This window comes from Sminthopsis crassicaudata, chromosome 5 (assembly GCF_048593235.1).
Source record: "Sminthopsis crassicaudata isolate SCR6 chromosome 5, ASM4859323v1, whole genome shotgun sequence".
NCBI classification, from domain to species: domain Eukaryota; kingdom Metazoa; phylum Chordata; class Mammalia; order Dasyuromorphia; family Dasyuridae; genus Sminthopsis; species Sminthopsis crassicaudata.
The window spans coordinates 44,442,872-44,458,704 of NC_133621.1; the positions used below are offsets into that span (position 1 = coordinate 44,442,872).

Below are 15,833 nucleotides of genomic sequence, written 5' to 3' on the forward strand. Positions count from 1 at the left end.
TAACATCTGTATTTCCCCTCCTCCTCCAAAGAGGAGTATAACAAAGTATAACCTTGTATAACAAAGAAGAAGAGAGTGGGAGAGTAAGTCTGGGGAGGGTTCATTAAATCATATATGTCATGTACCTGTAGTCCCTCATTTCTGCAAAGAAGCCAAGTTAGTGCTGCTTTCTTATCTCTCACCTTTGGGACCATGCTTAATCAGACAACTAGGGTTTATGAGGATATTACTTGCAAATCATTTCCTGTCCCCTCTTCTATTTAGCACCTACTGTGCACCAAAGCACTTTGCAAATAATATCTCATTTGATCCTCACAATAACCTTGGGAGATAGGTGCTTCTTATCATCACATTTTTACATTTGAGGAAATTGAGGCAGGCAGAAGTTCAATGACTTGCCTAGAATTACACAGCTAGGAAACATTTTTACTGATTCCAGGCTGAGCGTCCTGTCCATTGTACCATCTGCCTCTGCAGATTTCCTTGCCATTAAAAAAAAATGATAGGCATGAGGAGGAGGGGAGGTTAAGGAAGACAGCATCTAACCCAGTGTTCAAAAATCTTCCATGGCCTTCTGCATGCCCTTCTCTCCTCTAATCTCTGTCTCTACAAAGTCATCGCTTTAATATAGTTTCTGTGTTCCAGATAGACATGTATCTGTTATTCTTTTTTTTTTTTTTTTTTAATATGTAACACTTTTATTTTAATTCTTCTCAATTAAAAAGTACTACTTTTCCTGCTTCCCATTCTCTTTTTACTTGGGGGAGAAAAAAAAGAAAAATTAAACTCTCCTTACTAAAAAGCAGTCAGGCTCTATCCATTTTAAAAAATAAAACTCTTGTCAATAAAAATCAGTCAAGTTATATCCATTTTAAATTTAGCTTTCTTTTTCAATGAACAAGCATTTACTTTCTCTCTTCCTCCTGCTTCTCCAACTGGGGGGAAGGGAGGGAATGATAAACACAGGGTCAGATAAATTCCTGCTTAGCCATGTCCAAAAATTATATCAATTCAGCTTATGTCTACCCGAGCAAAGTGAAGCCCATTTTTTGCATATGTAGTATGAATTCTGTTCCAAAGCACCTCTAAGGGCTTCAGGGATTATAATTGATGAGCACAAACTCCTTCCCCCAAAACAACTAGGGTCCAAGAGTATATTTTTTTTTTTAGGAAAAGTTCTAGTCTTTTTATGACTGAACAAGTAAAGAATTGCAGTTGATGGTGTTGGGGGCTATTTGCAGTGGAAATCTTTGTTTGATCAAAGAAGATGTCTTTGGAGAAACAATAGAGCCCAGTGTCCTTGTCCTCAAAAAAGACAAGTGTGTGGTTATTGGGCCAGAACCTCTTGAATGAATGCTTGTCATTTTATTCTGTTTGGCAGTATTCTCAAGGAAGGACTGTCTCTCGGAGTTAAAACAGTGGCTTTTTGCCCAAGGATCATAGCAGCCACCGGCCTCAGTCTCGAGTCTTCTCTCTTTCCCCATATACAGAGGAGCCTCATGGGCTCTCCCCTAAATCTGCCCATCCTTGATCAGTGCAACTCATTTGGCACCTCTGATCTCACCTGGAAAACAGATGTAAAACACCTACTACGGGCCCTGTCAAACACACATATTAATACAGATCTTTAGTAACTTTTGCTCAGACTTATGAAGATCAAAGAATATAATTTATGCAAAATGTTATATTTCACAATGCTAGTTAACACTGATATGACTATTGACCACATTGGTTTCTTTTTTCCCCCTCCTCTATCTTCATATCTTCCTTTATTTTTCCTGTACTCTTTTCCTACCCTCATTTCTTGGTTCCTCATATGTGTCTCAGACTTATATATTGATTCCTAGTGGACTTCAAGGTTGAAGTACAAGCACATGGTGCTTAAAATGTGTTTATTGATTGGTGAAACAAAAGTTAGGATTACATCCTTATTGCTTTGTCTATCTTTTTTTCTTCATTGAAAAAAGTTGTTGAAGGCAGTTAGGTAGCACAGTGGGTATTGAAGACTGAGTATGGAGCCAGGAACACTGGAATTTAAATTTTTCTTCAGAAAATTATTGTGTGACTCTGGCCAAGTCATTTAACCACTACTTGTCTTAGTTTACTGAACTGTAAAATAGAACGTGTAAGAGCACCTCTCTTCCAGAGGGATATTGTGAGGAGAAAGTGAGATAATATTTATATAGTGGGTGCTCAATAAATGCCTATTTCCTTCCTCCTTTTCCTTGATCTAGCTTTGACAACTTGTCTCAGATTAGAGGCCAAATTGCTTATTAACAATTATCATTAAGTTATTATTTATGCAGAACCACAGAATTTGAGAAATCATCCAATTCATCCTCTTACCTGTATCTGAGCATCCCAGATATAGGACCATTCAACTTAAGTACTTCTGATAATGGGAGATTTACCTCTTTATGAGGTAGCACTTTCCATTTTTGGATAGTTCTAATTGTTAGGAAGACCTTCCTTATGTAGAATGGGAATCAGTTTCTATTTATCTTTGTTCCATTCATTGGAGCAGAAGCAAAATAAATTATGAGATAAGAGGACTTTGTCATTTCCTTCTCCAGCTCATTTTACAGATGAGGATTCTGAGGCAAACAAGGTGAAGTGAATTGCCCAGAGTCATGCAACTAGTAAGTGTCTGGGGGTAGATTTGAACTGAGGTTTTCCTGACTCTATGCCTAGTGCTTTATCCACTGTACCATCTGGCTGCCCTATACATATTGCTGTAATAATATGTATATACTAACTCCTATATAGAGAATACATATCCAGAAAATGAATGCAAAGTAGGTAATTACAGAGTTAAGTATATGACTTAGGAGGGGGTATACTAGCATCTGGGGGGATCAGGAAAGCTTCATAGAAGGTGATATTTGTGCTGTGGCTGGAAGAAATATGGTATTTGTATCCCCAGGGGAGACATAGGGCCCAGAACAGGGTTGATACTTATCATCACCAACCTTGACCCATTATATTCTTTTCTTCCCCAACAGGAAGCTGTTCAATACTTTAATGTAACAACAATTCAAAAGGAACTCTACGAATTTGCTAAAGAAAACATAATGGATGACGATGAGGTGAGTTTTTAGTTCAGTTCAAGTCAACAAATATTTATTAAGCACCCACTGTGTGCTTAAGTCTTGTGCCCAGTCAAAATAAACTTGAGTAAAGCTATGGGTTCTTGTTCTCATGATAGTTACATTCAATTAAGGATGGAGTACAAATCAGTGTAACATTTCCTGCCCTAGGAACCTCTTCCTCCTACAATATTACATCAACCCCAGCACTCACGAACTTCTCCAATTGGAGGACAGAACAGTCCTCCCCAAACTTCCAGCCCATTCACTTCTTCATTTCCCACCTAGCTCCATTCCTTTGGAGTTCTCCAAGAGGTCCCTTTATCAGGTACCCCTCCCTCCCTTTTTAGTTCCCTTCTATTTGCTGTCTTCCTCATCTAGGATTTTCTTAACAGAGAAACTGGAGTGGTTTGCTATTTCTTTCTCTAGCTTATTTTCCAGATAAGGAAACTGAGGCAAATAGGGTTAAGTAACTTACCACTGGTAAGCTTCTGAGGCCATATTTATATTGAAGATATCAAGTCTTTCTGACTTCAGGCCCAGCACTCTTATCTACTGCACTACCTAGCTGCCCTTGGCACTTTGTAGGTGATCAATAAATTTGTCAATGTACTGACAATAATATATAAACACATGAAAATGAGATCCCAGAATATGTGGGGGAAAGGGGAGGGAAGCCAAGGAGATATTCTTTATTGACCAGCAGGATCAAGGAGACTTGATATAGGAGGTGATCTTGGAGACAGAACATAAAAGATGAGTAAGAATTGAACAGGTGATGGATTTAGGTAAATGGGAAGAAAGGTATCCCAGGAATAAAAAAACCCAGCATAACTAGAGGAACAGAGATGAGAGACTAAGGTAGTCCAAGTTGTCTCAAAGCTGTACGAGATAAGGTGAGAGAGAGAGACTTATGAGGGATGGTAGAGAGCCATAAATGCTGGACTAAGGAATTGGAAGTGTATTCAAAAGTAATTCAACTAGCATTTATTAGATATCTACTCTGTGCTAGACACTGCACATGGAAATACAAATATGAAAAAAGAAAAATACACCCAAAGATATGAGTATAATCATAAAACAATAGATAAGAGTCATCAAAAGTTTTGAATTGGGGAAGGAAGTGATCAGATTGGTCCATAAGGAAAGAAGATATAGTAGCAGTTTGAGTGATGAATTAATTGAAGGGGAGACAAACCTGTGAAGAGAGCATGGCTCTTGCAGATTATAGGAGAGGGCTGTATTATCTATGTGGTTGCAGCCAGATCACATAATCTTTCAGATATTGTTTTCTTTATCTGTAAAATGAAACTAATACTTCACTTTCTATTTCACATGGAGATGAAGAAAAAATGTTTTATAAATATGAGTTATCCAAAAAAATATTTTCCCATTTGATTAAAGCTATCACAATGTTGAATTCTCCCTGAAGTGCAGAGGCCCTGAAAAAAAAATCTAGGATTAATGATTATTTTTAAGAAAGGACACTGTTATTACAAAAAAGGTAAACAAAAAACAAAAAAAGGAAAAACAAGAAATGAAAACCAAGGTCATCATTTCTTCAGATGGAAGATTTGTCAGTATCTCAATATCATCCTTTTTTTTTTTTTTTAACCTTTTAAAAATAATACATTTAAAGTATTTGTTGTTGTTCAGTTGTTTCAGTTGAGCCCAACTCTTTGTGACCTCTTTTGGAATTTTCTTGGCAAAGATACTGAAGTGGTCTGCCATTTTCTTCTACAGATCATTTTATAGATGAGGAAACTGAGACAAAGAAAGTAAAGTTACTTGACTGGGGTCATAAAATTAATCACTATCTGAGGTCAGATTTGAACTCAGGAAAATGAGTCTTCCTAACTTCAGGCCCAGTACACTAACATACTTAGCTGCCCTGAATTTTAAATTACAGTAATATTTTTAAAATGCTCAGATAGTTTATTCCTCTCCTCCATTTTGCTATGAGCTATAAACATTGTCTTTTCTAATGTAAATTGTATCTAGTTCCCTTTAGCAATTCTAGAATTTAGAGTTAGGTGACGCCTGTGAGTGACCTTGCTCGCCTTCCCCATTTGTTGAAAAAGCCCAAGAGAATTAGATCCAGTGGCCTTCATTCAAGATCATTCACGCAAGGTCATTCAAAGTCACACAGGTAGTTAAGTGGCAAAGGCAGGACAGAAAACCAGATTTCTTGATGCTATAAGGAGACCTCTTTCTTGGAAAATCTTTCTGAAGGCTTTATGCTATTAAGGTCACTGTATGAGGTTCTAGGAGAAATAGATAGTATAGATAAGACACAATTCTTTTTCTTCATCAATAACTATATGTTGAAGAAAAAAAGATTAATACTATCCTTTGCATTTTAGGTACAAGTGTTAGAAATGAAACAAAAGGGAAGGGAGCATTTCCTGACATGAGGTTCAATGCCTTACATAGCAATGTTGAATATTTAGCAGGGCTTCTCAAACTTTGTCCACTTGAGACCCCTTTTTGCTAAAGAAATTTTTACATGACCCCAGGCATATAGGTATATAAAAGAGATATATTCCACGAGGCTGCTCTGCCTTAATTCTATGATCCAGTTTCATTGAATAGGAGAAAGATGAAATAGAATCTTTAAAGGACAATTTGTGTGGAATTTTTGTTTTTTGCTTTTGTGAATGTTTTTCTTCTCATAAAAGAGATCTGTATTTGAAAGCAGAAGAGAAGAGGAAAAAATAGATTGAAGATATTAGAAATACATTTTTACCAAGAATTAAAGAATTTTAGATATGGAAGGGACCTTAGCAGCCCACCAACCTTTCCTAAACTAGAATGCACACTACATTATAACTTTTGAGTGATCATTGCTCGAGGAACTCTACTGAGTCATTTCATTCTACTTTTATAAAACTCTTAGTGGCAGGAAGTTTTCCCTGACATCAGGCCTAACTCTGCCTGTTGTCAGCTTTTACCCACTGCTGATCAAGTGAAAAAACCTGCTCATTTATTCTATGCCGACCTGGCCCACAAAAGGTTAGGACGCTACTGTTTGGATAGTGAATGAGGGTCAACATTGTCCTCAGAACATAGCCAGAGAGAGAATGGGTCAGGTTCTGACTGTCCAGTGGATATTTGGGATTGGACTCGAAGTATTAAGAAACCAAGATCTTACATGCAAATTCCTCAGGCCCAATTCCACACCTTGATACTCTTCAGGAACTCAGCGTGCTCCTACCATGCTACATCAGGCCCAAGTTCCCAGAGCATCCAGCTGATGCCATGACTGCGTGTTTGAATGTCCTACTCTCCTAGTCATTTTAAGAGGTGTTCACTCACCTAAAGAATGTTGATGGAGTTTTCAGCTTTGTACCTTTAGAGGCCAGCTTGGCAGAAATAAGATGTTAAATACAGTGAAACTTCTTTATAACATTTTCCAGGCAACTAAGGTTTTTTTTTTTTTTTTTCTTTTTACATCTTGGAATGAGACATCCTGGAAAACCTTAACTGGGATTAGCTTTATAGGCCTCTCGGCTGGGAAGAAAAAAAAACTAAATTGGCTGTTCTAGGCAGGAAAATGTTATTAGGAAGTTTCACAGTGATTTTAAGTCATGGTAGGAAGTTGTAGCAAGTTCTGCCATCTTACAGATTTCTAAGATTCCAATTCCATGGGAATCATTGCCCTGAAAGAGTAGAAGGGCGTTACAAACAATTTGTTGTTTTGTTTTTAAACTGGCTTTTAATAGTTCAGTTGTGACTTGAAATAGAGCAGAGGAAATGACATACAGAGAAAACATGTTTGGATAATTTCTTGTTTGCATAAGTCATAAATTATGGCCAAATAAAATGTTCTCTGAATTAGTAAATGGTAGCATGCATTCCAGATGTAAATTTCAAATTTCATGAAAAGTATGTAGAAATTCTACAAGCAGATACAGCTGTCACATGGAAATGGTCAATTTTTAAAAAAAACTATATCTTGTTATCCACTATGGATCCTTCAGACCTTTTCCAGTGTTGTGTCAAACCCCTTTCTTCTAGTTTATGCAAAAAGAAAACAAATACCACTAACAGGAGATGTTTCCTGACAAATGCAAAGTGTGTCATGACAAATTATTTGAATTAACAGTAGGTTTGAAATGCTTCCAAAATATTTTTTTCCTTTTTAAAAGTTCAGACTTTGGTTGGAAGTTAGAGCATTATTTGAGTAATGGTTAGACTGGTCAGACACTCTCCTTAGGGTGGGGATTGTATTCATCATGATAAATTGTTTCTATTATGAAATATAACTTCCGATACTTGGACAGACTGAGGGGCAGCTTGGTGAAGAAGGAGCAACAAACTTAGTTCTATTTCAGGAAACATTCCAGCGGTCCTCAAACTTTTTAAATAGGGGGTCAATTCACTGTCCCTCAGACTGTGGGAGGGCCGGACTGTAGTAAAACAAAACCTCACATTGTCTCTGCCCCTCAGCCCATTTGCCATAACCTGGTGGGCCGAATAAACGTCCTCAGCTCCACATCTGGCCCAGGGCCAGAGTTTGAGAACCCCTGCATTAGACTTAAAACATGGACAGAATTTCTCTCATCTTTCTCTTCTTTTTGTTCTTGATTTTGTTTTCTAATTTCAGAATTAAGAACTTGATTTTGAAACCTAATTTCAACAGTTGTGATCCTAGGTAATTTATTGAATCTTTCTTCCTCTGTAAAATGAACTTCATATTTCACAAGGTTTTATTTTATTATTTATTTATTTTTTTTGTTTTGTTTTGTGTGTGTGTGTTCAGTAAGGCAATTGGGGTTAAGCTAATTAGATGTTTAGTGTGCTCCTGACTCCAGGGTCACTGCTCTATCCACTGTACCATCTAGCTGTCCCAAAGATGAGGTTTTTTGAGTTTTGCCTTTGATATAGACTGACTGTGCAATCCTCAGTGAATAAGTTAACTTCTCAGGACTTTAAGCAGCTCTTTAAGACTATTAATTGGGGAAAGAAAGATGGATGTTTTCTACTTTTTTAGATGGAATTTATTACCTAAGAGATTGCCTATGCTAGGAAATCACAGGCCCTGTCCCAATCTGATCTTATGTGCTGTCACCTCCCAAAAAGGGGAGGGGTGAGACAGTGCCTTTTCACATCTCTTTGGGGCCAACAAGATGATTTTTTTTCTTTCTTTTTTTTTAATTAGTTTTATAATTATATATATTTTTGACAGTATATATGGATGAGTAATTTTTTTTATAACATTATCCCTTGTATTCATTTTTCCAGATTTTCCCCTCCCTCCCTCTACTCCCTCCCCTAGATGACAGGCAATCCCATACATGTTACATGTGTTACAGTATAACCTAGATACAATATATGTGTGTAAATCCAATTTTCTTATTGCACATTAAGTATTAGATTCCGAAGGTATAAGTAACCTGGGTAGATAGACAGTAGTGCGAACAATTTACATTCGCTTCCCAGTGTTCCTTCTCTGGGTGTAGCTGTTTCTGTCCATCATTGATCAACTGGAAGTGAGTTGGCTCTTCTTTATGTTGAAGATTTCCACTTCCATCAGAATACATCCTCATACAGTATTGTTGTTGAAGTGTACAGTGATCTTCTGGTTCTGCTCATTTCACTCAGCATCAGTTCATGCAAGTCTCTCCAGGCTTTTCTGTATTCCTCCTGCTGGTCATTTCTTACAGAGCAATAATATTCCATAACCTTCATATACCACAATTTACCCAACCATTCTCCAATTGATGGACATCCATTAAACTTCCAGTTTCTAGCTACAACAAAAAGAGCTGCCACAAACATTTTGGCACACACAGGTCCCTTTCCCCTCCTCAGTATTTCTTTGGGACATAAGCCCAATAGCAGCAATGCTGGATCAAAGAGTATGCACAGTTTGATAACTTTTGGGGCATAATTCCAGATTGCTCTCCAGAATGGCTGGATTCTTTCACAACTCCACCAACAATGTATCAGTGTCCCGGTTTTCCCACATCCCCTCCAACATTCATCATTATTTGTTCCTGCCATCTTAGCCAATCTGACAGGTGTGTAGTGGTATCTCAGAGTTGTCTTAATTTGCATTTCTCTGATCAGTAGTGATTTGGAACACTCATATGAGTGGATATAATTTCAATTTCATCATCTGAGAATTGTCTGTTCATATCCTTTGACCATTTATCAATTGGAGAATGGTTTGATTTCTTATAAATTAGGATCAATTCTCTATATATTTTGGAAATGAGACCTTTATCAGAACCTTTAACTTTAAAAATATTTTCCCAATTTGTTACTTCCCTTCTAATCTTGTTTGAATTAATATTGTTTGTACAGAAACTTTTTAGTTTGATGTAATCAAAATCTTCTATTTTGTGATCAATAATGATCTCTAGTTCTCCTCTGGTCATAAATTCCTTCCTCCTCCACAGGTCTGAGAGGTAGACTATTCCCTGTTCCTCTAATCTATTTATGATCTCATTCTTTATGCCTAAATCATGGACCCATTTTGATCTTATCTTGGTATATGGTGTTAAGTGTGGATCCATATCTAATTTCTGGCATACTAATTTCCAATTTTCCCAACAGTTTTTTTCAAATAATGCATTTTTATCCCTAACAACAAGATGATTTTAATTTTATATCATTCATCAGGAAAGCCCTTTCTAAGTCTGAAAGCACCATGTGGATGTGAACTATTAGTATTATTTGCAACACTAGTTTGGCTGTTCTCTTCCTGGATCTTGCAAGTAATTAGAAAAAGCAGAAGAAAGTTATGGGAAAGAGAGCTGGAAATACAGGATACATTGTCCTGGAGCTTCCTGATGTGCCAGATCATGCGCTTGATGACTTAAATAGAGTTAAGTCCCATTCATTTAACCAGATCTTCCAGGTTCCTTATTAGGTTGAATAGAGTTGAGGTCAGTTGAATTGAACTGAGTTGATAATTCCATGTTGCCCTTTCCCTGGCTGAATTTCATAGCAGTCTAGAGATTAGTCTGTCCACACAACTGGATGTAAGAAGGGAAAAAGCAAAAGCCCTTGTTGCCTTAAAAACTCAGCTCAGGTGCCATCTTCTACATCTGTACCCCATGCCTACCTCCATATTACCTTGAATTTATTTTGTCTGTGCTGATCACTACCCAAGAATAGACTTATGATCACGATTTCTGATGGATTTTTATGATTTTGGCTAAGGAAATTTACAAATTGCTTATTTCTGTTTAGAAACTGATTATCTAAACTTATGATGAAAGGAAACCCATCAATCATAGTTAACATCGACTTTTCATCTATTTCTGACCAGATTTGGGGACACATACATCATTAGGAGATGTTTCCTAAATCTGGGGGACACACATGGCATTCCCAAGCTGTACCACTCAAGCCTTTATCTTCAGAAAAACCACTTATATAACAATACTTAATCACAAAGTGTAGACCTGTAAGGGAGGTGTTCATCCTAAATTAATTTATTCATCCTCACTACATTCTATCCTCTGCTGTCTACTCCTGCAGTGATCTAGAATGATCTGTGCTTAAGATTATAATAATCACTAAAATTATCCATAGAGCCATTCCAAATATGTGGACTCAATTCATTTAGGATTAGAACAAAGGAGGCACACAAGCATTAATATCACATTAAGTATCAAAACAACTTTAAGTTCTTCATGGACTAGAGAAGCTTCCAAACCCTGTCCCAGGGTTTCTCATGGCAAATTTTCGGTCAGCCAAGAACCCAAGAAAGTATGAAAAGATGTAGTACAGGTTTTGAGGGCAGCTAGGTGGCACGGAGTGCTGGCCCACCAGTCATAAACACTTATTTTCTTCAATTCAAATGAGACCTCAGACATTAACTGTGTGAGCCTGATCGAGTCACTTGATTCTGTTTGCCTCAGTTTCCTCATATGTAAAATGAAGATGAGAAGGAAATGGCAAAGCAGTCCAGTACTTTTGCCAAGAAAACTCCAAATGGGCCACAAGGACTCTTACTAAAGAAGAAGTGCAGGTTTTAGTGTCCTTCCACTTTTCCCAATGCTTTAAAACTAGTACTAAGGATCATGTCATTTATAATGCATCTTGTCCTTTACAAAATCCTGCCTGAATATTTAACCTCCTGTTCTACTTTTTGGTAACAATTAGGTAATTGTTTATGTCTTTTTGGTAATGTCCAGTTGTATTTTAGTTAGTCAAAAGATTGTATCATCTCTGCTTCCATTGGGGTGTCTAAGAAAAGATGAACATCTAGGTTTCAATGCTTTCAGGTCAAAGGTGGAGTAAGTGGGATGTTTGGTGTAATCAGAACTGTGCTACAAGGGGGTTCTGAGAGGTAATATGTAGACTAGATATATACCCATATAAGCACACCAAGTCAGGAAGGCTCTCAATGCCTGTGTTCAGTTTTCTCATATACCCATTTCACCATGATGACCGTCTTTTATCATCTCTGTATTATTTCTCCACCTGCTTGTGATATTGAGCCTTTCATTCCACTTCACTTTATATGATGTCTATTTAGTATGAGCTAAAATGTATTTAATATTAATCTTCACATTTGCATTAACTGTGACCTTCTAGAACTCCTTTCCCCATGCTTCATTCTTTATTTACTGTCCAATTATGATTCTTCATTTAGCTAATTATATGGCTACTCCATTAGGTATTGCCCACAAATTAGTCCTTTCCCTTCAGATAGTCTTTAGTGCTAAACCCGTGTCCTTGTATTATAAATCCTAGCTTTTTAAATTGCGGGTTGCAACCTCCTATGGAGTCTCTTAACTGAATGTGGGAGTTGGCAAATTATGATTTATTATCAGTAAATGTTTGATTTGTATATCTATTTTATATACTTGTATACTGGGTTCACATAAAAATTTCTCAAGTGAGTGGGAAAAGATCAAAAAGCTCCTGGTCTAGATGACACTGGATGTGAATTTTCACACTGTCTCTTTGCTTCTGATATCTTCTTCCTAATTTCTATTCTACAAAGACTTTTATCCCTCTGATGTACTTGGATATTACAGGGCTTTTGTCCAATAGTGATTTTGCTGTTTTGTTATTCATATTGCCCTCCCAAAATACCCTTTCCCAATAGTAATAGTATTTGTAGAGGAGAGAGGTGATTCTTTATCTAAGAATAGATAAAGCTGAGAAAGGTAGTGTCCTGAGAGACTCTTTAGCACCTTAATGGTACATAACAGGTGTCATGAAGAAGCCACTATTTTTCTCCTCTCAGTTCTCAAATTTTTTGTTTCATTAGATGGATAATAAAAAACAAAATATGCCCGAGTTTGTAAAGTGTTACTTAAATTATCCATTACTGTTCAAGATGGCATTTTCCTTTGTGCTGTTGAGGCCCAATCTATATTTTTTAATAGTTTCTAGTACTTTTGTAGAGCTTCTGGTCTTTGGGACTTTCTGTTATACCTTATTCTTCCCCTAGTCTACTGTCCAAAGACATACAGAGACATAATCAGGTTGTCATCTTACTCGGTCATTGCCCTTTTCTTACTCTTTATCAAGATCCTCAGACAAATGCTGCATTCAAACTCTGGCCTGAGTGAGTGTCTTGGAGCTCTTGGCATTTCTTAACTTTAAAATTATGTTGATTTCCTACTGCTAATTTACACCCATTGACTCATCCAAGCAAAGACAGTGAATTCTAGAATACATTTTTCTATATCCTTTTCCAAACTTTCAAATGAAACATTTAATTTCCTAAGGGCTCTGATACCTCCAACATCTGTTTACAAATCCCCAAGGGCTGGGCCAACTTTTTTGACCTGTCTTTGCTTAGTTGGGTTGGATTTCTCTTGCTATTGAGTAGTAAACCCAAAGATACCAAACTAAGTGTTATACAGATAACTACAATAACACCAGAATGTAGAGACATTTGGCTGCCAAATTATGAAGGATCAATTTTAGAGGAAGGCAGTAGGGAGTCACTGAAGGGTCTTGAGGGATGACAGGACAACTTGTCCAGTTGTGTCTGATTCTCTATGATCTCTCAGACCACAGATGCCATCCCTGTCTCCTTTTGCCTTCAATCTTTGTCCAACATCCGTTCATTGAGTTCCATCTTCTCATTATGTAGCCAAAGTATTTAAGCTTCAAGCTTTAATATTTGTCCTTCCAAAGAACAGTTAAAAATGACATGATTAGGTTTATAAAGTTAATCCACAAGTAATGAATTATTTACTCATGAAAATAATTGGGGATAAGAAATTATTTTACCAATGAAACTGGAAAGTACAATCTTCTTGGCTCTGGATGACTGATGCTTTTTCTCTTCATCCCTTTCTGAAGGCCAAGTAAAGCTTTGGCATGGGCTGAAACTCTTCCTGAAGCTGGCTACATCAAATGCTTCACATTTTTAATTCTGTTGATAACATCCTATAGGGAAATATAGAGAGTTGAGACTGTATTTCTGGAAATCTGAGTGCTGTCTTACTGTTTACTATTTTAGATAAAATGCTTCTAGGATTGGAAATTGTCATCTCTCACAGCTAGAACCAGTTTTCTGATATCAGTAATTATCTAGACAGATAATTAGGTGAAATTATAGAATTGGATTTCCACAACTGACGATGTGTAAAAGTTACCCAAAATAGCCATGTAAGTTCATGACTAATTTCTCAGAGGCACTGACTTGCCTAATTCAGTCCCCCTTCATTTTATAGGTGAGAAAAGAAATTCAGAGTCCAAATTCACATAGTGTGAAAATGGTAGAGCAAGGATCAAACCCAGGTCTTTTGCTTTCATAATAGAGATGAATTCTAAATAGCCATGGAAAGTAGGGAAAAAAAAGTCCAAGGTTATCTAAGTGACATTAGGCAAATTATCTACTCTTCTTGGCACTTAGCTTACTCATCTATGAAGTGAGGTGCTTGGACTAGATGGCCTCTGAGATCTTTTCCCAGATCTAAATGTATAATCCTTTGTGGACTAGAATTAACCAAGATGACTATGGCATTCTGGGAGTTAAAAATGCTTGTGCATCAAAATGATGATACAGCTATTAAGGCAAAGAATTCTCCCTTTCTAAAAGTATGGGAAAGGGGCCCAGTAAATCAAAGATGAGGGGGTAGGGTGGAGGTTGGGAGGTGGCGGTTAAGAGCTCTCCATCCTGGGATCAGTTACAGGAAGAAAAAAAAGCCTGGAAGCTTTCACATCAGGGAACAAACTGGCATTGGTTATCCTGGCTCACATCTTTTCCATGGGGACCAGAGCTTCCCAAATTCGTTGGCCTTCAGGGTAGTGTGAAACTGTTAGGTACGTGTAGAGGGAGGTTGTTTCTCTGGAATTAGCGCTGAGAAAATATTTGTCTATCTTCTCCATGCAGAATGCTTCTGAGGTTCAGGTCCACATTCCACACCAAGAGTTGATGGCTTGCCACCAGGAGAGGTGGGGGGCAAGGCTGATGATCCAACTGTTTATTCTTAGCTCTACATTTAACAGCTTAGTGAATTTCTCCACCGGGTGGCATTGAGGGGGGAGTAAAGCTGAAAGGAGGGAGACTAATCCACTCACTTCCCTGTAATGTTTCCATGTGTACACACATTTATTTGTGTATGTGTGTGTGTGAAATGGAGGTGCTAATAATCCTAGAGACCTAGAACATGGTCAGACTCTGAACATTAGCCTTAAGGATAGGAGAGAGGAAGGAGAACTACTCTCTAGATGTCTCTCTAAATCCCCAACAAAGCAAATTTCAGGGCATTGATTCTCCCCTAAACTTTGACCAAACCCACTTGCTACCTTTGAAGGTCAATCTAGACCTGCCTCAGACCTTGTCGGGCATGAGCCTCTCCAAGGGTGTAATCAGTGTAAGATGATTTCATGAGAGCATAAATACCAAATCAACCTGAAGCCCCCTGTTCTTATCAGCTGCCTGAGAAGTTTGGGCAAAGACAGCTAACCTAACCAAGAATAGGGAATAGTTATTTATCTGTGTTAGAAAAAAAGTGACAATAATTTTTAACTAAAATTTAAATATTGCATTTATTTTTTCCTTTGAATATCTTCCCCAATTACATTTTTCTTTTTTGTTGATGTCTTGTTTTTATATCCTCTTTATTTCCAAATCTATTTTTCTTCCCTTCCTAATAGACTATTGCTTATAGCAAAGAATAAAAAAGCAGTTTATTAAAACTGGTCTATCAGAATGTACAATAGTCCTTCACCATAGTCCTTTACCTTTGTAAAAAAAAAAAAAAAAAGGGAAACAGTGGAAACAGTGTATTTTCTCATCATCTTTGTTAGGTGATTTTAAATACAGCTTTCAATTCTTTTCTTTTTTCTTTTTTTGTTTTTGTCATTTACATTGTTGTCCTTATTGTTATACTGTTTCCCTGTTTCTGCTTACTACACTTTGTATCAGTTTTCATAAATCTTCCCATGCTTGTCTGAATTCCTTATGTTTATTGTTTCTTATAGCATAGTAAGGATGTATTACATAGACATGTATTAAACTGAATGAAATGGACTCATGTTTGCATTATTAGTTGTAAATTAGATCTGAGAAATAATGTATCTCTCATTTTGGATGGAGAACTGGCTTAGGAGTCAGGAAGATTAGCTCAAGTCCTACTTAGTGTCTGAATTCAGGAAGATGAATCTTTGTGATCTGCATGACTCTGGGCAAATCACTTAACTGTGTTGCCTCTGTTTCCTCATCTCTAAAATGAGCTGGAAAAGAAAATGGCAAACCACTCCAGTATCTTTGCCAAGAAAACGTGACTGAAAGGACTGAACCACAATAAGGTCCCAATT

General features: G+C 37.1%; 1 protein-coding gene across 2 annotated transcripts in view; it reads left to right on the plus strand.

Moving 5' to 3' along the window:
- The window catches only part of CRTAP (cartilage associated protein), an 84,101-nt gene that overhangs the window by 39,348 nt on the left and 28,920 nt on the right, over nucleotides 1-15,833 (plus strand). For both annotated transcript variants that reach the window (XM_074272215.1, XM_074272216.1), the window contains exon 6: nucleotides 3,003-3,086. In XM_074272215.1, the coding sequence (XP_074128316.1) occupies nucleotides 3,003-3,086 (84 nt within the window). The remainder of the gene's footprint in view (nucleotides 1-3,002; nucleotides 3,087-15,833) is intronic.